General features: G+C 36.9%; 1 protein-coding gene across 15 annotated transcripts in view; it reads right to left on the bottom strand.

Moving 5' to 3' along the window:
• Positions 1-26,964, bottom strand: part of ARPP21 (cAMP regulated phosphoprotein 21) — a 196,729-nt gene that overhangs the window by 86,272 nt on the left and 83,493 nt on the right. For 10 of the 15 annotated variants that reach the window (XM_027891631.1, XM_027891725.1, XM_027891734.1 and 7 more), the window contains exons 2-9: positions 19,046-19,217; positions 17,094-17,293; positions 16,200-16,235; positions 15,209-15,298; positions 10,962-11,106; positions 9,751-9,829; positions 8,391-8,450; positions 7,351-7,491 (exon numbers count right to left, since the gene is read on the bottom strand). In XM_027891631.1, the coding sequence (XP_027747432.1) occupies positions 7,351-7,491; positions 8,391-8,450; positions 9,751-9,829; positions 10,962-11,106; positions 15,209-15,298; positions 16,200-16,235; positions 17,094-17,255 (713 nt within the window). In that variant the 5' untranslated portion in view covers positions 17,256-17,293; positions 19,046-19,217. Of the gene's footprint in view, positions 1-7,350; positions 7,492-8,390; positions 8,451-9,750; positions 9,830-10,961; positions 11,107-15,208; positions 15,299-16,199; positions 16,236-17,093; positions 17,294-19,045; positions 19,218-19,302; positions 19,391-21,251; positions 21,277-26,964 lie in introns of those variants that run through there. The other 5 variants (XM_027891708.1, XM_027891715.1, XM_027891698.1 and 2 more) reach the window with 4 other exon arrangements.

The following is a 26,964-nucleotide window of genomic DNA, read 5'->3' as shown; positions in this document are numbered from 1 at the left end:
GTACCCTGGAAACAGCAAGAAACAATGGACAAAGATTTCTCAAAACTCATAATACTTTTTATATTTCTATGTGTCCTATTTCATATATTAAAAATGAGGCATGCAACAGAAGAGCAAAAGGCAATCATAAAACCAATTTGGACCACCTCTAAAATTTACTTGCTCAACTGTTAACACCTTATTTCTAAAATGCTCAGATTTAAATACATTTCTTCTCCTACTACCGATGTACAGTTACCTCTGAGGAAAGCACAGGAGCTATCTCAGATTTCAAGATCCCTCTCCAGTGATTTGAAAGTATAAATGCCCAAACAGCATCTTGATTAATGAGCACTTTCCTACTACAGCTTGAACAAGCACAAGGATTAATTACTTATGCAAGAAAGAGCCTCCCTCAACCAAATTACCTACTTGCTATTCCAAAGCTTTCACTTTCTGGGCAACCTCCCATCTCCCCACACACAGCAGGTGACAATAACCTTCTAGGTTTAACAAAACTTACACTATAAATTGGTGTGATTGTAAAGATTAAAAAGAAAATATATATAGAAAAAAAGCACCATAAATGTCTTCTGATTGATGCTTAACTAATATTTCATTACAGTATAGAACAGCTGTAAAAAGCACATGTCCACTTTAATTATAAACAATTTAGTTTTAATAAATTACATTAGATGAAAATTTAATATTGGAGCTATTAGAACTGGTTCATTAACCCTAACATCTCATTTGGAGAATAAGTAATTTTTATGGGTCCAGTATATGGTTTACACTGAAGTAAGAATGAAGCCAGTATTTAAGGGTCAAATTCAGCTCAACTTAAGGTGTACCAAGTATTTATGTTTTTGCTTTTGTATCTTTCATGTAAAACAGTCTTATAACTAAAATGGCATAATACTTGCTGAGAAAAAAAAGGCTGTCCTAATCTCAGTCTCTGCAGGATGAGCATCAAGCAGTGAATGAATGCGCACAACCTCAAATAATGCATTTATGGAAAGGTAGCGATTTTATGTCCAATACAAATGTTTGCGGCATAATAGTGATAGTAACTAATAACAATAAGCTAATAACTCTACCAGTTATTAGCACATGTACACCCTGAATTACTTCTCCAATCACCATGTGACTGGATAAAAGGAAGGCAATTATTCCATGTGGCTCTCTCCTGTGACAATAAGCTGAGGCATTGCAGAGAAAAAGTAGGCTCAGGCCACTGCTGGAGGCAGCCATTTCCTGAACTTCAATTGAAAATATCTAACGCCCTTTAATGTTTTTCTGAAGCATTTTTTGGGAAGTTCCCTCCTACTTCTCGGATGTGAAAGCCTTCCCCAGCACTGGGCTATAGCTCAGAGTGCAGCGTGAAAGGACAAAAAGGAAGTAAAGGCTAAAACATAAGCATCACAGCAAGGACTATCAGGACCCTGGTTTCTTAAAACCTAAGCATAATTGCTACTGCAGTGAAAAAAAAAGTTTTTTCTTAATCATGTTCCTAATTTAATCCCAGACTGATATAAACAGGTTATTTTTGTATGAAAAAAGTCAAGAAATTAAAAAAAAAAAAGTAATTTGTTACTTAAATATTATGTTACAGTGTAGCTACATAAACTCATTGTTTTTATTATACATTATTCTTTTATTAATGCTCTTACTAAATTATTAGTATCATAATGTATTAGTTCATCTTCGAACAAAATGTCTTGGCCAATTACAGTGTTATTTCCCAGTTGCACAGTTTCTCCATTTTAGTTGCGTACTTCTACTATGCACCCTTTTATTTCTCTATACAGTTGTAACAGACAACATTGTAACACCAATTAAGCAACAGCAATTGTAAACCAGAGTTAAAGTCTGGATATTTCCAGTTTCTATTTATTTCTTAGTAGCCAAGGAGCAACTGTTCTGTAGCAAAGATGAGAAAGAGTTAAATACAACAGGAAATGAAGGAATGGAGTTGACTCCAAAGTCCCTTGAAGAAAATAGTGCAAAAGTCCAATGAAAATAATAAAACCAGAAATAAGGGTGTTCATGTTAAGTTTTCATGCATCATGAGGCTTATAAAAGCAATTCTGCTCTCATGAGATCATTGCTCTGTGTACACATGTGATAATTAAGAATAGCCTAAGGTCCTTAAACGCAGATGGAACAATACCATTCAGCAAACCATTTCCCAGATAACTATTCTGGTTTACAACAGGGCAGGGAACAAAACTGTTCTTCAAATGCTCTGGCAAACATTGAATTGCTTTGACTGAGGTTTTACAAAAAAGATATTCGCGTTCAGGTATACATCTGTCACTACTCTCTTATAGCTAAAATGTCCCGTCTTTCCCATCAGCAAACAACTGCTTAAAGAAACTCAAGTAATTTACACTGAATACCTTATTCAGTCAAGGGGAAAGGCATACTTTTCTGCATACTTCAAAGGCTGTAATATTTGGCATCTCAAAGAAGTCTTCTTGGCACTTCAGGCCTAGGATAAAAAAAAACTCTACAAACTATTCCTCATTGAAATTGCCACATTCAGTGAATACCATTTTATTGATGTGCCTGTAGGATCCTATACCAAAGTTCAGATTCTTAAGATGGTGAAATTGTCACTATGCTCTTCTACTAGCATAGATGTTATCTACAGCAAGATCATTCAGTGTGTACACAATAGAAACCCAAAGAGAACTTTTCTTCTTTGCTTGTGATTCAAACCACCCTTATACAAAGGAGGCAGAATAACACAGATTATATGTCAAACAAGGAGGCCTTGTAGGTTATTCAAATTACAACTTGTACATTATGTCTCCTTCTGCTGATACAGTTCATCGTAAGGAACCCTTGTAATACACATCACAGCTTAGCATTGCCTGAAGTTTTTTTATGCACCTCAAAGGCACAAAAACACCTTCCAACAGGGCCAACATTATGTTAAGAGAGTAGGAAGAAAACCAAGTATCACAAGGATTATAACTCACAATGTTCTTAAGGGAAAAAAATAGACAAAACTGAGGATGTGAGAATTGGCATAAAGTTCATAATAGGTATGTTACACCCTCAGAACATATGAAAATGTCTAAACACAGCATATATATCATAAGCATCCCACCTGCTCATTCTGATGAGCCCTGCCACTCACGCTTATGTAAAAAAGTACATGAATGCATGTGTGGGCTGTGGTACAGACATGCTTGTCACACGGCTGATGATCTCAACCAAATTAAAACCCTTTTCATTTATCAAGTACACCAAATGCATTTCCCCTACATTACCTATCTATAGATAATCAAATGAATGAATATGATTGAACTGATACATCTAACAGCTTGAACAGTTCTGCAAAAACCCCCAAGTTCTTCCAGTTGTTTGATAGGAATTATGAGGAATATACAGAATAGAAGATGGCCCATACACATTTTTTGACTCCAAATAGAGATGTCCTGTCTAACATATTGCCACAATTCCAAACTTCTCTTTATATCATATTTCATTGTCTTAAGTTCCCCGTACATTTCTGTATATCTTTAGAAAGATGACAGGCAGATACAGATGACAGACAAATATACATTAGAACAGTGACACAAGAGCAGTTTCATCTGAACAAAGCAGGCTTCTCATTTTAAGTAGTATTTGCATTCTTTGACTAGAAAAACAAAACAACAACAAAATTTGCTCTTTCATTTTCTGATCAATATTTTTCACGTACAGTGCTGAGAATAAGATTTCAAAAATTATTTAGTTAGGCAAGACTTTGTAAGAATGAGACCATGAAAAATTATATTTTTTAAGCAGTTCTCTTTTTTTTTTTTTACCTACTTTAAATTTCAAAAATCATATGAAAAGATAATTTGTTTTTAAAATCCACTATCCTGTAATAAGTGCTAGAGTACAGAAACTTAACTTTATTAAGGTCAAAAACCACTTGGGTAGTTGAGGTCATCACTGTCTTTTAAAATTTAATTTTATAAAAAAAGCTTCAAGACAGTATGACTTGTTCACATTCCAATAAAATTAACAAAAAAAGAGGCACCTTAGATTAAACTCCTCATTATAAATCCTCTTCTGACTGCCAAATTGCCATTATTGTCTGACTGTATTTTTAAGAGAGACCTCACTGAAAGTTCATGAAAGCTAGTGTTCTATTCCCAGAGACTTAAGTTCTAATGAATTTTTACCATCATTTTTCCCCTCTCTGTAAAGCAGCACGAGTGACCAGAGAAGTCACAGCCCTCCTTCCAGCTGCAACCTCTTAAATAAATCCCAAACCTCCTTAAAGTAGGTACTTTACAAGCACAGATACATAAAAGTGGATACACATTGCCCTAAGACAGTCATTTGACGAAAGGACTGAAATGGCCCCATCTGGTCCATTCACATCCCAGTCCCCGCTTTGACAGACTGTACCACAGCACCTCTAAGGGAGCGTTGGTACCAGATTTTTCCCAAACAGCCCTTTCATCCCAAAGCCATCAGCTCTTTTGACACTTGTACCTCCAAGCACCTGTAGGCAGTGAGCACGGGAGGTCTCTGCTGAACAGAATAAACACACCTCACTGCCTGGAGCCAGGGAAGAACCCATCACCTGCAAGCCTAAGCAGAGTTGTGACACGAACCCTCACTCAGCCAAATAGGTATGCCATAAGGTGCTTATTGAAGACCACGCTGCGACTCTGCAGAGTTCTTCCCAAACAGGCACACGACCACAGAAGCCACAGACTGTACAGAATTTACAAATTCTTGAATATGCAGGACCATTCTTTTCTCTCCACAGTATGTAGCTAAAGTACTTTGGAAACCACATGTCATAAAGAGATAATTTATTGCCAAAATGCAAATCTTCATAACGTCTGTCTGTGGGGCCTCTCCATAAATTCACATAAAGCTATCAAGGCTCAGGATTACAGCACAACATAACCACGTTGAACAGCGTTTCAGACGCTCTTCAGATTCTTCGGTATTCTGGATACTGTCCAAGTAGTAATTAATAGAGTCAACACATTCCCAGTATTTGGAGTTGATTCTGAACCACACAAAACTGTCTCCTCTGAGAGTAGTGAAATGCAGAACACATGAAATCACATCAGACGCTTTCAGATGTGGAACTTACACAATATTCGCTGCAGATAATAAAATCTCATCAGCCCTTATTCATGTTACATAATAACACGCTATTTTCTGTCAGAGTCAGGGACATTTTAAAAAAAAAACATGCCATCTCCTCCAGTTATGAAAAGAAAGAGCCACTTCTACAAAGCTTTATTTTATGGCAATATCAAAATAATGTAAATAACACACTGGAAGCACCACAAGGCATTATGAGCTTTGCAGAATCCAGTTACCTACTACCAAATCACTGAAGAAGGAAGAAAACTGCAGCTCCTGTGATGCTTACAAAACAACTGTACTCACAGTCAACAGAGGGCCAAAGCCCTATGTTTATTTCTGGAAGATCTAGACAGGAATCAGAACCAATTTGTCTGGCCTCACCTCCAGTTCGCAAGACCACAGCTGGAAGGGCCATTCGATCCGTTATACCCCTGCAACATCCGGCCTGGTGAGCTCACCCACAAGGATGCCAGTTCATGCCTGGCAAATAGGCTTGCTTGCTCACTCCCACCATGTATGAAGCCACAGTTTCACCAGAGCACTCGGATAAAGCTTTGACTGCTGAAGAAAGCTTCAGTGTCCTCTCCACAGGCGCTGCGCAAGCACTTCCAACAGCACTTTCCAGTGCTGCCTGCCTCTGAGATGATGGCCACACAAAAGAGCAAGGCATTACAGATATTAATGTGATAGTATTCTATTGTCAAGTCAATCAGGAGAAGGCAATGCTGTGAGGAAAGAGCTGTAGCAGTTGGTGCGCTACAGCAGTGACACAGATGTGAAGCAAAAAAGGAGAACTTTAAAGAGAGAGGAATGCCTAAAAAGCATTCAAATATGATCGACTCTGTTTTGTTTAAGAGGAGACTAATTTTTTCCTTATTTACACCCAAAACTGAACACCAGTTTGCTGCATACCCAGCTTTTTCTTATTCAAATATAGGCCTTGTGCAGGGGCAGGTATTACCAGACCCTGAGGCTAAGCCTTCTCAGCCTGTGTTTTATTGAACTACTGTAATTCTCTTGACTTCTGAAAATCAAACCTTTAAAAACATTAATACCCAAGTGCTGTTTTACAGATGCCCAAATATCTCAGGCATAGCCTATGAAAAGGATCTAAATTAAACTGTCCATGATCTTAATTCACTTCATACGTATGGAGGATTTTTAGGGCTCAGTGAAATAGCAAGTACCAATGTGTTTAGCTCAGGTTTTGATCCTGCAAAATTAGGTAGTCCCTCTACCCTTCTACAGGACAAGCTAATAACATTAAAAAAAATACTCTGCAACATGATATAAATAAATCTCCTAACTACTGGATATATAAACGAAATAAATGTTTTCATTTCTCCTACTAATCGAATACAGGAAGTACACAATTTTCAAACTGGGCTTTCCTGTTCCAATACCAGATACCAGAACTTCATTACTCAGTTGTAATTACTTCCTCTTCATTATGTAGTTTATAGGTAGAGAGTGAGAGGAAAGCTACATTTAATACACGTGGCACTTGGTAGAAAAAGTGATGCTGATTGGGCAAGGACACATTATTGCACCTTTGCTGAATTAGCCAGGGACCTTCGTATAAAGTTTTTGCTGGCTTTATACAGGTTCATGGAGGAGAACATAATGCATGCCAACACAAGTTTAACCTGCCAGGAATTTTCCAATACATTTGAAACATCAGAAGGAATTTAAATTTCACTGAAACACAGTGAGATTTGAAGAAAAAATATAGTGGAACCAGGAGGGGATAAGAAGAAAAGGGAATGAATGGTGGCAGCTGGTGGAGGGGAACCATATCCTAAATAAGTGGGCTGGGCAGAAAATGACTCTTGAAGCAGGGAGAGCCAGAACAATGGAAGAGAGGCAGTCTTCCAAACACATTTGGGTTATTTACAGGTACAGCCCTATGGTATCAGGTGACATATAAAGCAAGGCGATTACTTCCATAGCAAAGTGATAGCACTAAGGAATAAGGAAAAGTAACATTCCAAGATACTGTGGTAAGTTTTTTGCAACACACCAATTAGTTTGATTTCTCCTTATATACATCCTTCTATCCTTATATAACTTCACAGTGAGAGCCTTATCTTCCCCTTCCACCCTAGAAAACAATAAACAGCACTCACTCTTGCTAAAAAAATAAATTAAAATATATATATAAAAAATTACACCACGCAGTCATGGTACAAACCAGCTCTTGTACTGTGAAAGGGAACAAGGATAAACACATCAGTGTTACACAACAGTAGCAATACTTACATTCTTGTATTGCTGGTCTTGTTGATAATTACAGATTTTCCAGTCTGATCCACATTGTGATCCATTCCAAAGTAAGCTGCCACTCTGTGCACTAGCATCCTCTGATACGATGACATCTGAGGGAACTTTTTATAGTGATTACTAGAAAGAAAGAAACCAAACAGCATTGATAATTACATTTCCCTCTGAGTTATAAGTAGATGAAAACAGCAATACATTTGATAACACAGTGGAGAGAAATCTAACCAAAAATTTCTCCATTGCACATTGACATATAAATGTGCACTAACAGGAAGGCTGGAGAGGAAAAAAAAAAAAAAAGGAATTATTTTTAAATTTTCTGTAAGCACATTCCCATGTCCTACATTGAAACAAACAAAGCTCATGTTTCATGGTACCTAGTGAGTATTCTGTGTGTTGGGAGGAATTAATCTGCTGACCACCCCACACACACTCATGCTCCCTGCTCAACCAATCCTACAGATTTGTTGAAACACTGGCAATAGATTTCTGCCTTTCTCCCAAAGGTCAGATGCAGGATGATTCTGGAAAGATCTTGTTTGGCAAATCCTTTTTTTCTCTATTACAGACAAAATGCTTATTTCCCGTCAGCATAATTTCTTCCTCTGCGGCTATTCTGACTCTCTGTTTTTAAAGCTGCAGAAACATTTTATTATAAAGAGCTAATGATAGCAAGAATCCCTCCACCCAAGTTCATTTTTATTTTCCAACGCATTAGAATAATATAGCACAAAGGAAGAGCCAAGAGATAACACCCTTGATTATTCTCTACACTAAAAGCTTTAATTATATTTTCAGATTTAAATGAGCAGAGCCAGTGCAATTATAACACAATGAAAAGCAAAACATCTACTGTGTTTTAAGCAGTACCACCACGTGTCAGGAAATAAAAGCCTGCTCTTGCAGCATGCCAGTAACAGCCCTCAGGAGCACCGTGGTCCATATGAGCGAATCCCTTGCACAGCTCACATTGCAACACAAGCACATGACTTAATAACTAAGTGTGGAACTCGACTTACTTGTTGTCACTAATAAAATCAATAATTTCCTGTTCCATTTTCAAGAGTATCATTCTGTCCCTGTCAAAAACAAACGCAAGGATTTGTACCATCAACAGACATTTTAGAGGAAAAATTAATATATCAGCATTTGAAAGGCTATTTTGCAAGCGTTGTCAGTCATCTTGATTAAAAATGAAACGTGCTTTACCCTGGCTCATCTGGAAAAGACTGCACCCTGCTTTGCTGCAGCTTCGCTGACGTACAGGACAGATTCTGCTCTTCTCTGAGCTCAGCTACGTTCTGAAAGTGCTTCCAGCCATAACAGGCTGTAAACAATGTGTTGCATAGAAAGATCTGACTCCTATGGAGAGCTTTGGTCCTTTTCCACCACTTTTTTGATGGAAAATAAGATTTCCAGCTAACCTAGCTCTTTCACCACAAGAAGAGCTGCTACTTACAGAAATTTTCAGCTTTTTGCCTGAGACATATCTTCCACAGGGCATTGATTTGCTGCAAGAAGATTGGACACATCTAATCTAGTTAAAGAGTACAACGGAGAACAACACCTTTGAACTATGGCTCCCAGGAGGCAATGCCACAGTATTTCTCAGTCAAAATGCTCTGTTTTTAACTGGAAGGTCCCAGATATTCCTTTTTCCCATCCTCTCCTGCCATAAACATTCAAAAATTCCTCCAGCATATTTCCACACATTTCTAAGCTTGACAGAGTCCTAAGTTCTTCTGAACTTTCTCATTTTGCACAGATAAAGTGATTGAAGGACCTTCCATCATCTATACAAGAGATTATGCAAGCTCTTGGGTACCAAATCTTTCCCAGTTCTATAGTTGCAGAATTGCATGGTACCTATTTAACAGATCCAATTGATATGAAGGATAAAAAACACAACATATAAAAATGTTACAGATCCTTCCTTAGATGTTTAGAGGCAAATTTAATGATGATGGGCCTGTAGCTCCAAATGAAAACTATGGGAATGTTGAGAGCAGAACTTGGCACTGTGCATAGGATTTTAATTGTGTGCAGCACAATTAAAGGAAAGCTATTTTATATTCATATAGAAATCTCCAACCACAATAGTTATAATGTATTACTGCAATCACCACATAGAGCTGTATACAAGAAGGTAAGGACAAAGACCAGATGTTACTGAAAGTGAAATTAAGCAATGGGTAACTGGATGGGGGAGCAGAGGTTGATGACTTTTTATAGCATTTGTCTCAGTTAACAGCCTGCCTCCTTTACATTTTCCCTCTTAGCAATCTTCAGAACAAATAAAACACAGTGTACAGTGATGGGAAGTTGAAGACTGCCAGCTATAATTTCAGGAATGCCAGCTCTAACGCAGGAAATACCTACCTGGGGTTATTCTTTAACGTGTTAATGAGAAACTCATGCAAATCTATGCCTGTTGAGTCTGTATACTCTTGACTGCAATCTGAAAAATAAAAACAAACACCCTCCACTCATTTATTTCATTTCAATAGTTACAATTAAGCTATGCTATAAATCAAAATCCATTTTCCAGCAATAATCTGAAAGTATATGCTCTGAAAGTGTTCACTTGGAGTTCAGTTTAGAAGGATCTATGTTCTGAAGCATCAGGCGGACATTCATGGTTCCTCTGTACCACTCCACTGAGAACATAGCACCAAACCTAAACACTGAAAGAAACTGCAGGTTATTTGAAAAACGTGGCAAACCTTCAAGCTCGCTCAAGACTCTGACAAGTTCTTCCTTTAAACAACTAAAAAAAAAATTTTAAATGAGGAAAAAAAGAGTTCTATTCATCAATGTCTCTTTGTATCACTTAATAAATGTTGTACACAAAAAATGGAATCATGCCAGCGGGAACTCTATTTGCATTAACAGACTGAAATCCAGTGACGCCTGGGAGTGGGCAGGTAATAGGGTTGCGTGACAGTAGTCAGAATTAATTTTTCAGCATTATCTTCTGACTCAAAAGTACACACAAATTGTCTGGTTGGCGTGAACTGTGAGAGCTCAGTTGGACCCAAATGACTATTCACACCAGCTGCAGATCCACACCCAGGTAGGCAATGATTATTTTGAGAGATTACACTGCAACTGTATACCATGGATTAATAAAAAGATTTAAAAAACAATACCGAATTTAGATACAAGATCTTTCCTGAGTAAGTCTCAGTAGGTGATAATAGTAGACTGAGATTCAGGTTGAATGTCAAGGATGTATTTCCTTACAGCATTTAAGATAAATACTCCATGAGAGACGAGCAATAGTAAAGAGGATTACTCTCCACTGCCTACACTGCACAAGTTACATGTCAATATATTATCATTTATCTGGAAAAAAAGCATATTAGTATCTTACATTTATTATATAATCATATATATATTTATATATTTACTCTCAAAGCTCTGATGTTTGTATGAAAAACACTCTCATGCACATACATTTCAGGTTATGATTTCAGTATGAAAACACTCCTACTATGTATTTATACACAAATAAAGAAATATATGCTTGTAAAAATATACAATCCTTTCTACAACAGAAACCATAAGCATTTAAATATTTTTAAGTTCACCTTTTGATAACATTCTGATCTTGGTTTTTTCACTGTTTTTATCTTTATTTTTATCCTTCTCTTTTTCTTTCTCGGAGTCATCTTTATTATATTTATCTTCTTCTTGCAAGCTAGGGAAACTGGAAAGCTGCAGTTGGATAGAATCCTGTTGGGAAAAAAAGATAGATAAATTACGGGCGAGATCCAGTGAGCTTCCAATGGCTTCCAACCTGCAGATATTGGCATTAAACTGTGTGTGGCTAGAAAAGTTGAAGCCAGATACATTTCTTTCCTATTTGAAAAATGTGGGTTTTTTAGCCAGGACAGTAACGACATCTTAAGAGGCCAAATTCTACTGGTAAGTAGTTTTTTTTCTCTAATATTTGAATACTATAAAATGTTAGTCTACCTATATTAAGGGCACTATATTATTCTCCCCTTCAGTGATTCTCATGTTAGAGCTATTAGAACAGTGAAATACATTTTATATGGGCTTTCTTATTAAATCTCTAATTTAATACTACACGTGTTAAGTGATGATCACTGGACAGATATCTGAAAAATATCACTTCTTCCCCTCTCTAGAAAACCTGCAGGTTCATATGAAGTGTTCTGCACATGTAAGTGCAGTATCAGCTAGACTGAGCCTTCTGGGTCTGATAGTTGAAACACGCCAGCAAATTATATACTCAGTTGTATACAAGAGGACTTACTAACTAATCAGGTAGTTTACATGTAAAGACATATGGAGATGTGCCTTAAGCAAAAGGGGTGAAATGCGCACTGTGATTTTTCAAGCACATCGTAATAAGTGAACTTCTCTAAAGCATCACAACTTTTATCCTCAAAAAGTCAGTATTGCAGAGACTATGAGTCCCTTTGAAAGCATGCTTCAGCTTTTAAAAGTTAATTAAAACTGAGAATTCAAGCTGGTTTGCATTTTCTTATTTCCCTTAAAGAACTTGTTTTTCCCTGCTTACAATATTATTTTATACTGGCTTTGTTTTAACAAAACCCAAATAGTTCTCTTTAGAAGTTACCACAGCACAATCTACGTATTTCAAAAAATCTTAATCTGGTTGGACAAAATTGAAGGAAGCATATGTCTGTGTTTTAGTCTTTTAAAGAAAAACAAAAGTGCTCAAATTAATGCTATATGCTTAAGTAGTGTACAAAGGCATGTTTGAAGTAAGCTGTCACAAAACTCCCTGGTAAAGCAGTCTTCTTTAATAAAAGAGAGTCCAGCATGCCTGACAACTTTTTGGCATTATGTTGATAAAAACCTAATTCACCGATACTGGAGAAAATTGGAGTTTCTTGAATGCTAGAAAATTCCCTTCCTTCACAATTTGTCAAAGTATACTAGCATACAAAAAGATTAATAGAAAACATTAAAGTAAGGGGTGGGTTTTAAACAACCAGACAATTATGAATTCAAAAAATGCTTCCAGTAATTATTACAAATTTTAGGTTTCTGAATTCTTTAAAGAACTACTAATCAGCCATCACAACACATGTAAGACAAGCTCCTAACAGAACGGGGTATCAGCATAAACATGCCACAGTAAGACAGAAATTGGTAACTTCTCAGCCGAATCGTTACTGACTTTTTGTGAAGTTTGAATGTTGCACAAAAGACTTGAGATGAAAAGCATTGTAAAAGAGAAACAAAACCCTGGACTCAAAATTTAACCTAACCTACCATCCTTACTTCCTACTTCTGTTAGCTTTGGTTGACAGTATTGGCCAGAAATTGAGCCTACAGAGGGAAAGAGTGGGATTCCTGGTCATTTGAGGTAAAACTTCATAGAAAAATGTTTTCTAACCTGCTCAGTTGTGCTCAGAAGACTATCTCTATGCCTGTTTTCTTTCACTTCAAATGGCAGTTGAATTTCTCTTCAAACAACAAACTTAGGATCAGCCACTGCCAACTGACCCCAAAGGATAACTCTTGATTCTCTGCACTGCCTGCAGCAGAGTGATTGTGCTGCTAGCTTTTCAACAGGAGAAAAATGTAACTGGCCATGCTGTTCCCAGGATATTAATCCTACGCTTCACAGTCGTTCTTAAAAATGCACATATGAAAATGATGGACTTTACAGCCATATGAACACAGCACATATATGAACATACAGTATATACTGTTTTACATATAACGTAATACTGATTTATCTGCACTAGAAGAAACACACAAAAGGGCTGTAGAGTCGTGAAAGCAAGCTACTGTATATTTTCTTAGATTTTTTTATTGATTTTTCTCAATAATAAAATACAATGTTAATAAATACATTGATACAAGTATAGAGAACAACAAAATAAATATTCAATTTGCAATAATACACTTCTTGGTCAATAGTATAACATTAAAGGCAACATTTCTGTTAAGTAAGGACACAGCGAACCATCAGGTAAGCATTCAAGATCAAGTAATACAGGTAAACAATTTTTTCCTTATACAGGAAAATGAAGGCAAGTATTCAAATATAAATACAAACATCAAGTCTGCAGTACAATCCATACTCAGTAGTTCTGGCAATGTACCGTACATTCTCTGGTAGTTAATTCCCTGTGGTTTGTAAACCATTAAGATAAAATAATAATTTAAAAATTAAAAAACAAAAATCCAAACCAAAACCAAGCTATCTCTCTTCTAAAGTGAAAGCAAAGCAATTTGGTTGGTACAAAACTTCCTGTATCCTTCAGCCAGCCCAAGGAGGAGCCTGCAGGTCCAGCTTTCCATGGCAAAGCTGAGCCACATTCATTGGCAAAAGGTCAGTGAGAGCAAAAGGGCAATTCCTATCACATTAATTACACCAAGCCAATTGTGTCTTTAGGAAACAGATGCTGGGGTCAAGGGAGACATTTCATCTCCCATAAATATTTTAAGACAGTCAAAGAAATCTTTGCCACAGCTGGTCAGTCAGGTAAGATCAGAGGCTGTGTGCAACAGGAACTCTGCCTGGTGTAAGGATAGGGATTTTGCCTCATCACCTGCCAGTCTCTCTGACTTTTAATACAGGTCCTGTGCAGTACATTATAAACTACCAGCAATGCTTAATACAATCTCTTTATATTTTTCTCCTTTTCATTCTCCATTAAACAATAGAAAATACAAACAAAATCAGAACAAAAGCCACGCATTTTGAGTAACGCAAGTCAAGCAGAAAGCATCCTACCTACAACAGAACAACTGATATAATAACCTGCTCATCTACTGCATAAGCATCATTGTAGAGCAGTAGAACATGTAGATGTCCTGCGGCTAAACAACTTGGTTTTTGGTCTTTCAAAAAATTTAAAAAAATAGAAAAACCTCTCCTTATTTATGAGCTAAGAGGAGAGAAAGATTTGTTTCATTTCAAGTCAATAGAGGAAACAGTGAGAAAGTACACTTAAATGTCATTTTTTATTTTTGTGCTAAGCTCACAAGAAGCCACTTGCTCAAGCTCTCTTGATAGCCAGTATCAACTGTACATAAACATCTCATAAATTAGAGGCAGTATTCATGATATTTTGAGTTTAGGTTAGTTGGGGTTTTTTTAAGCCTTGCTCTCACTAGGCAAGCAAAGAGGAGTAACTGAGGCTTAACTTTTGCTTTTTGCAGTACTTTTTGAAGTTAGTCTACAAAGACTGCCACCAGCGTTATTGTCCGAGGTGAGGGGTGCAGAGGACAGAACTCTAGCAACTGCTGGGAATACAACACTACCAGTACAGATAAACTCAAATACATACTTCTTGATAGAGGATAATTTACACCAAGAGTTTAGAAAACGAATGCCACTCATTAGGAAGCATCCTTGGCTCTATCAATGAATTTTAGAGAGCAAAGGACATTTGAATTTTATGTGAAGGGGCACACTGATATGAACTGGAGTCTTAGAGGAACCAGAAACCAGAGCATATTCATAACTGTATTTGGTGCAGCCTCGAAAGAGATAGCCTTAGAGAAAAGAACATATTAATATTCTTTTTGATTGTTATTATTTTTTTAAATTTTAAAATCTGAATACTTTTGAATTCTTTTCCATTTGCTGAAATTTTCAGGGGGTCTGGAAAAAAAAGCAAACAACACCCTGTGATATAGTATAAAATTAAGATTTCAAAATAAAGTTCACGCTAAACCAGATAACTCCATAAAAACATGTTCATTGTTGGATGTAATTTTTTCCCCCAAGAAAGACATTGTTAAATGCCCAGTTAAGTAACACAATCATGCAACTGAAAATGGAGGTCAACCATGCAGTTAACAGCAATAATTGCAAATGTACCTGATTATCATGAAGATTTTCTGCTCCCTGACGAGGGGACGACTCTTCACACACAGCAAGACTCCGGACAAGCTTTCCTTTAGCTCCTGACTGAATAAGAGAGAGAGAAAACAAACCAGAAAACACTACTACTGATCCCAAGTCACATAATCTGCCCACATCAGCTGTTCCTAAATATCCCAAATAACAATTAACCACCCCGCCAGCAAAAATGTATCTGCCTTCAATGTGGATAGAGAAGGATTCTAAGCATCAAGCCATTTGCCACAGGGAAGGTGGAAGGTTTCTTTTTATCTTTTAATCATTTCTGCTACAGTTCACTCAGTTCTACCAAAAAGTGTTACAGCAAAGAACAGATAATCCAATACTGAAGGTAATTTAACATAAACTCAAAGGTTCCTTTTGTCATTTGGTTTGTTGTTTTGTTTTGTTTTTGAGGATCCCTCCCCTTCTTTTAGTAGTACTATATCCAAGGAACATGGACAATAAAATGTGCAGGTGTTATGGATCTGCACTTGAAAAATTAAAAGAAGTTTTTAGGGTTTCACTTGTTCCTAGAAGCTCCTTCCCACCCCTGCCCCCACACTCTCCCCCCCTCAGGTAACTCAATCTCTGCTTCTTTCTATCAAGATTAGTCCATTAAAATAAAATTCTTAGAGAAACATGAATTACTAAAGCAAAAGGAATGTACCTTTTCCTTCTCCAGTGGCACATAGAAGCACACATGCTGTCTAACACAAGCACACAGCAAGCCCAGCAGCACAAAAGTATGATGGATAAAGGGAAGTCTGACACATTATATTTAGAGGCAGTTGTCTGCATTTGTGCAACAAGAATATGGGGTAAGGGGCAGAAAAAAACCCACAGCCTAAACAAAAAACCAATCACCACACAGGTGTTGAAAGGCTACCGTTTCAATTGCAGACAGACATTTAATTGAAATTCTTCATCCTATTGTGGTATGCAATTCCAAACACAGATGAACCTTTACCTTGGATCTCTTTTTCTGCTGATTTGCACCTCGTTTCTGGGTATAGCAAAAAAAAGAGAAGCAGTTATCACTTCAGTGGAAAATGGGCATGAGGAGAGCATTACCAACATATAGACTCAACCACCTCTAAATGACATTTTAAATCAGTTTCTGACTGCAAAAGCAACTTTCCCAAACCCTGTTTGGAAAGCAGGGAAAAATCAAGAATCATCTCTGCTCGTTTTTATTCATTTTATGAACAGGTATAAACAAGAAAAAACACACTGCACAGTGTTCTGTAATTCTGGATATAACAAAAAGGTAAGAAAAAGTATACTTAAGTAAATGCTCCCCCTTTCCAAATTCATCTTAAATTGTAGAGTCTCCCTTTATTTTTATATTTGATTGAGCAAAAAGGATTAAAACCCCCTCATAAGATAAAGTCTTCTTATCAAATTACCTTCTTAGGCTTTGCATAACAACTTTTTGTTGGCAGTAACACCTACAAACCAAACCACATATTAAGTAGTTATTCATTAGTATTACCTGTAAATTAATGAGATCAAGGTAGTTTTCTAAATCTCAATGAGGTAAAACAGCCAAATATTTCACCAAGTTTTAACACAGATGTCTAGAAATTAACTTATCAGAAAAAGTAATAACAGGGACAACAGCCTAAAAAGCTTGAAAGGTATAACAGTTAACAGGATTTATTTTATAGCAAAAAAAAAAAAAAGACCCCAAAATAAAACCAAACAAATAAATTATTTAAAAAGGAAAAAAAAATTAGAAATGGTCTCAAAATCATAAGGGAAAAAATAGGGGAAGTGTAGGCAATGAAAGAAATTGCAAAAATGGAAAACGAATGGTATCACATTGATATTTTCACACCCCCGTTCGTTATTCTTGTCTTACCTGCGGCTCTGTCTTGGAATCGCTGAGCTTCTCCTCCTCTACTTCTGAGCTTTCAGATTTATTAAGAATACAGTTGTCTGGATTGGCTTCGGAGATGGCAGTCTCCTGCTCTTTTGCAGCTTCCTCTGCTGTCTCCTGGTTCAATTTACCTTGCTCAGACATTCTTCCAGACAGAAATTAAAATAACAAGATTTGGTGACCTGAAAGGTCAAGTTATCACGACACAAACACACATATTAAAAAAACAAACAAAAAAAAAAAAAAAAAAAAAAAAAAAAAAAAAAAAAAAAAAAAAAAAAAAAAACAAAAACCAAACACAGCAGGTGAATTGTTTGTTTGTTTGGATTTTTTTTGGAGTTTTTTTTTAATTTCCTAATTTCATTTCCTTTATAAAGAAACTAAAATACGCAGCTCATGAGTGGAAAACTACATATGTCCTAGTTGAAGAGATGGACTGAATCAATAATATTGGGTAACAACAGAATTGTGCCAGGTTAAGCAAGCAGATCTCCAATTAAAGAATCCTTGTGGAGAGCAGATATGAGGTAAGGTGCTGTGACTACCCAGCCCAGCCCCAGGACTGTCAAGGTGCAGGCAGGGACAGTGAGGTACTCTCTGCCACAGGGCTCAGTGGCACTAGGCAGGAAGGACCCATTCAGACTTCTAGGTGTATGGCATCTCAGTGCTCCCCTCCCCTAATCTTTTTTCCATTCTTTTTCCTTAATAAAAGATAATAGCCAAACATATACAAATAAAAATCAAGTGTGAGCAATAACTGTTTTTAGCACTCAAATATGAGTTTTTATGCATAGCAGAAGCCATGGTGCTCACTACCACTTTAAATATACATACATATATATAATTTTTTTTAAGAGCTAATCATTCAATATAAACATAAAATCTATATTTGGCTGTAAAGTTCTCAGGGTCAACATTTTCAGGGATCAACCCAAAAGCTCCATTATTAAAACCCTAATCCTCTTCCCAAACCCCGTATCACTCTCCAATACTATGAAAATCCTACAGGAAGCTGTTGGTAGGTACTTCTAATGAAGATATCTTAACTGAAACACATTTATTCTCAGCTCAACAGATTGTTGTACAGAAGCTTTAAAGGCTTTTCAAAGTTACAGCCTATTATTATTTTCTCTCTCTTTTTCTCTCTCTCTCTCCCCCCACCTCCCTCTTGAAGCCTCTCCCACTGATCAATTGTCAAATGTAACTCATGAATCATTTATCTTTTCTTTCTCCATCCATTAGGCTTAAGAAGCATCTTCAGGAAAAACAAATGTGGTTGAAAAACAGAGTTATTTCAGAAAGGGGCTTTTGCAACACCTTGCCATTTCTCAACAACGAAACAGTGGCTATTAAGCAAAACCATATTTTGTTGTGCTTTTTTTAAAGTTTGAAATTATGCATTCCACAGATCTGGTATCACTTACCTTTATTTTTTTTAAGCTGTGTTTTAAAAGAAAAAAACCTAAAACATACTGAGTAATAAAAACTTACTTTTTCCAGTTTTTGCTTCTGTTTTCATACAAGCAAATAAAATTTCCTATATAATCTTCCTGTTTAAGAAGGACTGTGGATTTCACAAGAAATGAAGCTACATGGTTCACAAACAAACTGACTGGAATCTCAAACTCACAAATTAGTTCACAGTAAGGCAAGTCAAGCTTCAAGTTATTCACCCTCCTTCCACCGGTCTCCCTAAGAGGGCTGATGATACTAGCTATTCTACAGCTACAATTGAAACTTGAACCATTTAATGAAAATTCAGAACATGATGAGTGGCAAGACCTTTAACTGGTTTGTTAAATAATCCTTAATTTGTTGCGATTTTCATCAAGAAATGCACACACTCTTCATGAACCTGCAGCTCATTTACATGCTTACAGAGTGTTCAGAAAAACAATTACAGTCATATCAGCTGCACCAAAGAAGCCATTTACCTGAAAAACTGCTATAATTCCCACTGTCTTTCTAGTGTCTTCTGTTGCTCTTTGCTGCTGGTTAAGTCCACACAAATGATCAACGACAACGTGAGTCCCATGTCCCCATTAACAGTTCAGAGGGCCAATCTCCATTCTGGTCCTTCAGAGAGCTTGACGCACCATAGTCAACCTGGAAAAGATGAAAAGTAAATAACAACATCGGTAATGATCATGGCACAAGGTAAGGATGCAATAGACAGGACCAGATTTCTAACACTAATGACCAGCTTCAAGCAAATCACTTTCACAGCTTGATCCAGCTCCACCTGTCTCAAAACTGCCTGCTTCTTCTCTAATGAAGGCTAGAGCCGGCTGTTCAAGTCATAACAGCTCCTACGCAAGGAGCTAAAATTAACAATTGCATTATGCGCTGAAGATTACTCATTTCAATTTTAACCTTTTTTAGTGAATTCCAGCACTTTTCATTAAAAAAAAAAAAGAGCGCATATATACATATTTATATATAAGCTCATCTGTTTGCTTCAACAGAAATCAATGAGGGTATGAGGAAAAAGGATTTTCCTACTCTTTAACTATGGCTTCTGCTCCAGTTAAAATCTCAATAGTCAAACACTACTGAAAAAGAAGCTAGGTGGGTGCTTTTAGAGAGTCACCTGCTTTACCAGCGTAGTCAATGGAGATGATCTTTTAAGAAGCCGAATAAAAGCTGAAATGATCCAGAATTGGAGGAGGAGGAGGAGAAGGAAAAAATCCTATTCTTTCAACAACAGCCACCAGAAAAACTTTCATTTTAGGCACTGTGTGAGAAGGGAAAGCAGACCTCCAGGTTATGGCTTGGAAAATAAACCTAAAGAGAGTTGCCTCAGCAATGCAATTTATGCTGTTCATCAGGATTGTGTTTGCCAGCTGAATAGTTGATTTAACAGAAAACGAGCATTTTAGGGTGGCTTGGACTGATTTACAAGCCATGGCCATGTGCTGAACTGTCTTGATAAAACAGGCACCTCTTCTCAAGGCTTGCATGTGAGTCACAGTTGAAGCAATCAGTGCAGGCACACAAAAACAGTAAATAGGATGCACAAATCATTCTATTCGGGGGGAGGGGAGATGGGGAGAAAAACAGACAACAATAAAATCAAAAAGCCTGAAAATCATCTCACGTTGTTAAACTCCTTGTTTCTGTGGTATGTTTTACACTGTGGATGATTGTAATTGCTGTACAGCGAGTGCACTGTAACTCACCATGTGAAAAGAGCTGGATTTGATGCGCCAGAAATGGAATTTAGCCTTTCAAGAAAAAAAAAAAAAAATCAAGTCCTGTTCTCTCTGTGGGAGCTCTGATGCACAGAGGAGACCATCAGGCAGTTCTGTAAACTACCACTGCCATCCTGCAAATTTATATACATAACCATATTTCTTTCCCTCAAACCACTTAATAATTTGTAGAGAGTCACAAAAATTAAGTCTTCCCATTAGCTTTCTGGTATTTCTTGCAGGACTTTCTTGGAAATCTTGTCTTATTACAATCATAGGATCACAATGGGAATGGAGGAACAACACAGAAAACTATGCCCAAGCACTCAAGCACATGCAAAAATATTTTATGGAGACAATGCTCAGAGACTAAAGAGTGAATAATCCACTGACTGAAAATCCTTTCCTCATAATCCATTTTCCATCATAAGTCCAAAAGAGAAAGGGGTGAAAAAAGAAAAATCCAGCCAGGGAATAAACCACTGCAAGCAAAACCCTCCAATACAAACAGAGACACAGATATCTGTACCAAAATCAGGACACACACACACACAAAAAAAAACCCAACCAAAAGTCGGGATCCTTCAGGGTGACCATGTGTTGTGAATTAACTATTCATAAGACAAACAAACGGAGCAAAACAAACAACAGACCAACCCAACCAACAGTATCATATACAGCGAGTAAAGAAATCTGCCAAGACTTGGTCTTGTGCCACAGATGCTCAACATCATCTTATCATGCTTTACCAAATATAAATTTCTTCATAAAGTAAGTTCCCCATATTGTTACACTTAAGATCTCTGAAGCCAACATCATTTTTCATTGGCAATGTACAAGAAGACCATAGAATCTTCAATGAAAACAACAAAAGCTATCCATAAATTTCCCCAAGAATGCATAAGCAAGTGGAAAATAATCTTACAACGTGCAGCTACCACCCTCAAACCTGCAATGACAATGTCTCTTGGGATGATTTTTTAAAGAAATCCCTCATTATTATCTTCTGGGAAATAAAAAGAAGGGAAGAAGTGAGACATATAGCAGTCAAATCGAGCTCTCCACCTTCCCTCAATGTAGATTTCCTCCTCCTACATTAGGCAATTTACAAGGGATGACTAATCATTTACATACTACAATACGTAAAAAACACTTCTGGTTGTTTGGGTGGGTTTTCAAAGGGACTCAGGTTTCAAAAAAATATTTCTGTGAGAGCATAAACAGCAAAAAGGAATCAGTGAGAAAATAGCCATTAAAAATAAAACACTTTTACTGAAAATATGTCTCTGCTTCTTTTATGTTTCCAGAATATCTGCTTATTCGGTGATGAATGCACTTCTTCCTACTGTCAGTGCTGCAGTGACAGCACTGCTATGGAAAAAGATACTGGATTATTCTTTTCCTTGCGCATCAACAGAAATGTCAGTGATGATTTGACTGACAAAAACTTCAGTACTGAAGTGACGCAAAAGGCTGAACAAATGCACTTCTGTTTTTGATCCTCAGGTAGAAACCACAAAGCTCGTTGCTAGGCAAAAACCACCTTCCTGATTTGCAAGCGAGTAACATTTCATAGGGGTGGTGGGATCTTAGAAGAGCTCTACAGAGCTTGCAGCAGAATTTCAGCCCCTAATTCCTTAAAAGCAACTTGAGTATTGCTCATGGCAATGCAACAGAAAATACAGGGGCCCACCAAGTCACCTGTGGGTCCACTTTAATGGGAATATAAGCACCAGCTGCTCAGCATACACTGTGGGATGGAAACATTGATTTTTTTTCTTAAATTGATTTCTTTTTAACAGGATTTTCATTTTAGAAGCTGAAAGTACTACTGAGCTTGAGCAAATACAGTCAGAGCTCAAAGAGAAAGGGATGGAAGAAGGCGTGTATGGTCATATACATTCATACAACACATACCACGCAGATTCCAAGAAAAGTCTGTGGGAAGGAATACATTTAATTTAATGCAAGAGTTTAAAGACTGTACTCAAAGAAGAGCTGTCAAAAAAGCAAAGAGCAGAAAAGCAAGCAAAGACATTAGAAAGCCCTATGCAATGAGCATCTGAGAGCTGACCATCAACTGAAATTAAAGAGAGAGACATCTGACAAAACCCTTAGAGCCCACTACAGGTGAGCAAACTCTTTCTGTATTATATATTAAATGTTTTGATGGTCTCATAGGTATCACATGCTGAAGAAGGCATTTCAAGATTACACTCCTGGTCTCAACATGTCCTCTCTTAAGGAGGAGATGAGCAAGCTTTAAAGCTAAAGAGCATAATCTTAACTGAGAGCAGGCAGCAGCAATCAGGACTGACCCCTGACACAATGAAATCCACGAGTTTTTCTTCAAAACAAATCTGCTAAGCATAGAGGCAAAAGCCATTTCAACCTGAATGGATCCCGTCAGTGCAAACTAGCTGATGCTGGCCTTACCTACACACCAGGATCCTTCTCATTCCATAGTGATTCTCCACTTTCATGAATGGTTTGCAGGCAAGACCCCATGAACTGGAAGCAGAGCTGTCAGTCATGATTTCCACTATGCAATATATACCTCATTCATACAAGATAGGTTTGACTCATTATTGCTAACTCACTCATCAGACTCCTGGAAATAACTGGAAACACACCAGTATTATCATAAGATTATCAGGAGACACAACCTTCAATGTTGACAAACTCTCAAGGCCTAAAGCATAAACTTCCTGTTATTTGACATTTACTTAAATATTCTAGTTTCTACCATCAAGCAAAGCTAAGAGAATCTTGTCTTCACTTTGTCCCCTCTTCATCATCACTAAAAAAACCAGATAGAGTGACTGATGATATTTTCTGCTCCTACATGCCACAGACATTTGCAAGTAAAAGGTCATTTAGACTCATCCAATAATGGCACTTTAGCAGAGACTGTCAGCAGATCCTATTTTTTTTCCCCACAGTTACAGAAACATGAGCATCTGCGTACAAGCAACAGTACAATGCCCACCGACCAACCTTAAGCAGACCAGCAATCAGTGGCAATGGTGGTCAAATCTGATGAAAACAGGGCAGATTGAAATATATTGGGCTAGGTTTGAGACCTTATGCAACAACCAGTTGTCTTTAAAAAGGCAACTAGATGACATGGAGCAGCAACCCAGCTGAAGCATCTATTTTGCAATAGAACTGGCTCTCCTCCCAGTCTGCACGTGAAACCCAGTATTTAAAAATTAAAGTAAGAATGAGAAGAGTTTAACAACCAAAGAAAAAACCCAGAAGCAAATCAGCTTTTTGTGGTTTACACCCAATTCCTTTTTTCAAATGGATCCTCTTGTTCCTAACAGATTGCCACCAATATTTTTCCACTTTAATCCTCTATCAGATGACCTCATGTCAATGCCATCATCTTCAGCCAAGTAATAATGATGTTCCCTCCAGCTTGTTGTATTTCTGCAAAGCTAGAAGCTTTACCCAGGAAAATAAATATAGATGGTCTTTAGGGAGAGTCTACTTTGTTTTAATACTTTAGAAAAGGCTTGAAAAAAAAAAATGCTCTTTTATCTGTCACAATGATTATTTGAAGTCTTCCAGGATTAGCACAAAAAGATATGAGGCTTTGAATGATCTGGCTAATAAATGTCAATCACCCAAGTTTAGTAGGAACTGAATAACATCCAAACTTTTAACAAGCTAATCAGCTGCACAAATCAGCACCACTAGAATGAGTTGTTTGCTTTAGCCCAGCCTTCAACACCGCCTCATGCATTTCAAACACATACGCCAAATTGCATCTCATTCCCTGACAAAACCTGACAAATTTCCTGAAAATCAAAGTCATTAAATTAACTGGTCTCATTTAAATGGTGGTGGAAAATAGCACAGCACTTGTGACTCCAAATACAGGGACAGAGAGGTTCCTAGCCTTCCTTTCAACGCACACAAGTCTCCTTGAAATACACAAAAGTCATTTTCCTTAAATCCTGTAATGAAAACAATGGCCATCATCAGAAAATACACAATTCAAATGGAAAGAGGGACTGAAACTCATCTTCCCAGATAATCAGATCTATTTCTCAGCTATCAAAGATAATTATATCACAAAATCCTCTTAAGAGACTGATAGCTTTATTTTACGATTAGAGGGGGACTAGGGAGAACGCTTTAGTAATCTTACTGTAAGGATGCTCAGGAATCTCACTGCCTTGCCAGGATATATTCTCCGTTACCCCATTGTACAGATCAACAACTATGTACATTTTCCTTATTGTGCCAATAAGTTGTTCTTAGGATTAATTAATTAGCTTTCTTGATTTCTCAAGAGTTTTGTCTTTCTGTGGGAAATAATAACAGTACATCACCTCATTATTTGTTTAAAGAAGCCCATTCCTTTTAAATGCCAGTTAAACAGGTCTACACTACTACCACTACTATCTACATCTAGTCTATTTTTCTATCCACTGACAGTCTGCTTCAGTGTTTCCTCCCATTTCACCAGGACTGCACTCTGGGACACAGATGTTCTTCCACCCATCAACATGAAGTGGTGAACTCACTAGAGCAGCTCCATTTACACAAACACTAAAGCCAGTTTAAAAGCAGTGAATAACACAAGGACATCCCAGAAGCAATACTAATGTTTCAATTCGAAACACTGATCAATAGCACAGCACAAATGAGTCTGGCTTCCCCACAGAGGGGTCTCAGCAGCAGTGAGGGCAATCAGAGCTACTGCAGGGTCTGGGAGCCATCACATACTGAACTGATGGGGCTAGAGATACCCAGCATAGGCTGAGATAATTAAAGCAGTTTGTGTTATTTCATGATAAACTGCTATGCATAATGAAATCTGGGAGAATAAATAGTTTACATTAATTTTAATTTGAATAGAATATACACATATAATTGAGTTTAAGGCAGAAATCCTTGAAACATTTTTACTTTCTCTAATTCAAGTTATCCCTACTCTTTCTTCCTCTGATGCCTTGTCTTTGCCATTTCTATTCTCTCAGGTAACTATAGATTAAGTCCATTTTGCTTTACACACAGAACTACAAGATAAACTTATTTCTTTACTCAGTTCCTCCTAAAGCTTAAGGACTCGACTAGAAAACCCAAGCACCACACAGCTGCATTTTGAGCATATATGCCTTTGAATAATTCAGTCTAACCAGACTGCAGGTAATAAACAAGCAGCCAGCTAAGCCATCTTTCCTCAATCACTAATAACCAAACACAAACCAGCTGAGTCCAAGGAGGAAAAAAACCCCACAACATCCCTAAACAAAAGAAAGAAAACAATGTAGTACACTACTAGCACAGTATTTTAAAATACATAGCAATCAGAAATTAGATGGACCATAACTTATGACCAATTACTTTACACTTCTCCTAACACCACCAGAAGACATAAGCAGAATGAAAAAGCATCAGGAACCGTCCAAGTATCACTGACTCTCCCATATGCTTATCCTGATATTTTTCTTTCCCAATTTTTATAATATCCTCTATATTTCATCCTGCCATTTCTTGACAAATTAGGTGCATTTTCACTAGCGCTAGCTTAATTGGCAAATCCTGAAAGAAAGTAATTGCTAGGAGCAAAGCAGCATTACGCTGATGAAACAGACCTGAGCTTAACAACTAGAATTGCCATAGCAGACAAACACCGACTGCAAAACAGCAAAGAGCTTTCAAATAAGAAGTGAAAGAAAAAAACCCCACATTATTTCCCTCCAAAAATCTCTTTTGATTACTGGAATTAAACATAGTAGCTATTCCTGTTTGTCCTAATACCATTTTCTGAAACAAAACCAGCACCTGCAGCAAAAGCACAATTCTTTATTCCAGAAAAAAACCCACAAGCTATTAAGGTTAAAAAACAAAACAAAAAAAACCCCCATCATACAGTATGAGACATTCCCCCACACACTTTGCTGGTTAGAAAAAAATGCAATTATAGTCTCCATATTCAAAGACAATTTGTATCAAGCTTGTTTTAATGCAGAGTAAGTTTTCTAAGCCCATATTCCATTCAAGTCTCCCCTATCAAAGCCAATAAAGGCTAGATACACCCTTTGAGAGTTCCCAGTCCAAAATTATTTTATGCTATTTAATATATCATTTTATTAATTTATCTTTATCAACAATGGCAGATTCCTAAAATTTCTTTGATTGTATTTATCAGAAAATATATTGGAATACAAATTATTTGTTGATGACTTCTTTTGAGTATTAGTAGAATTAGGAAAACAACATCCAGTAAGAACAGCTTACACTAACAAAGTCTCATCAAGTACACTTATTTTGCTATACACTGCTCTTCTGTATAAAATCTTAGATGATGTACAGACAAGATTTTCACAGCTTTTAATCAAGTCTGGAGATCTCCCATTTTAAACTTTGTCCCTCCTAAGAAGGACTATATTTTCACAATGAATCCACATCCCCTTTATCTCACTCTTTGAAAACTCTGAAGAAAAAGAAAATTAAGGCAGAGACATTATAATTCTGTCCTAATACTACAGTTACACATGTATAAACACATATAACAGATATAAATATCTATATAAAAAATGTATATTTTATTTATTTAAGCTATATCTCTTTACTTTTAAACATACACATATTTTTACTTTATGAAAATACATTAATCCCATTTTGTTGGTTGAAATTTTGTCTGG

The sequence above is a fragment of the Empidonax traillii genome, unplaced genomic scaffold, assembly GCF_003031625.1.
Source record: "Empidonax traillii isolate 1590-97213 ecotype Southwest subspecies unplaced genomic scaffold, ASM303162v1 scaffold14:size4059594, whole genome shotgun sequence".
NCBI classification, from domain to species: Eukaryota; Metazoa; Chordata; class Aves; order Passeriformes; family Tyrannidae; genus Empidonax; species Empidonax traillii.
The sequence above is the reverse complement of the archived record's forward strand: the minus strand, read 5'-3'. Positions and strand labels throughout refer to the sequence as shown.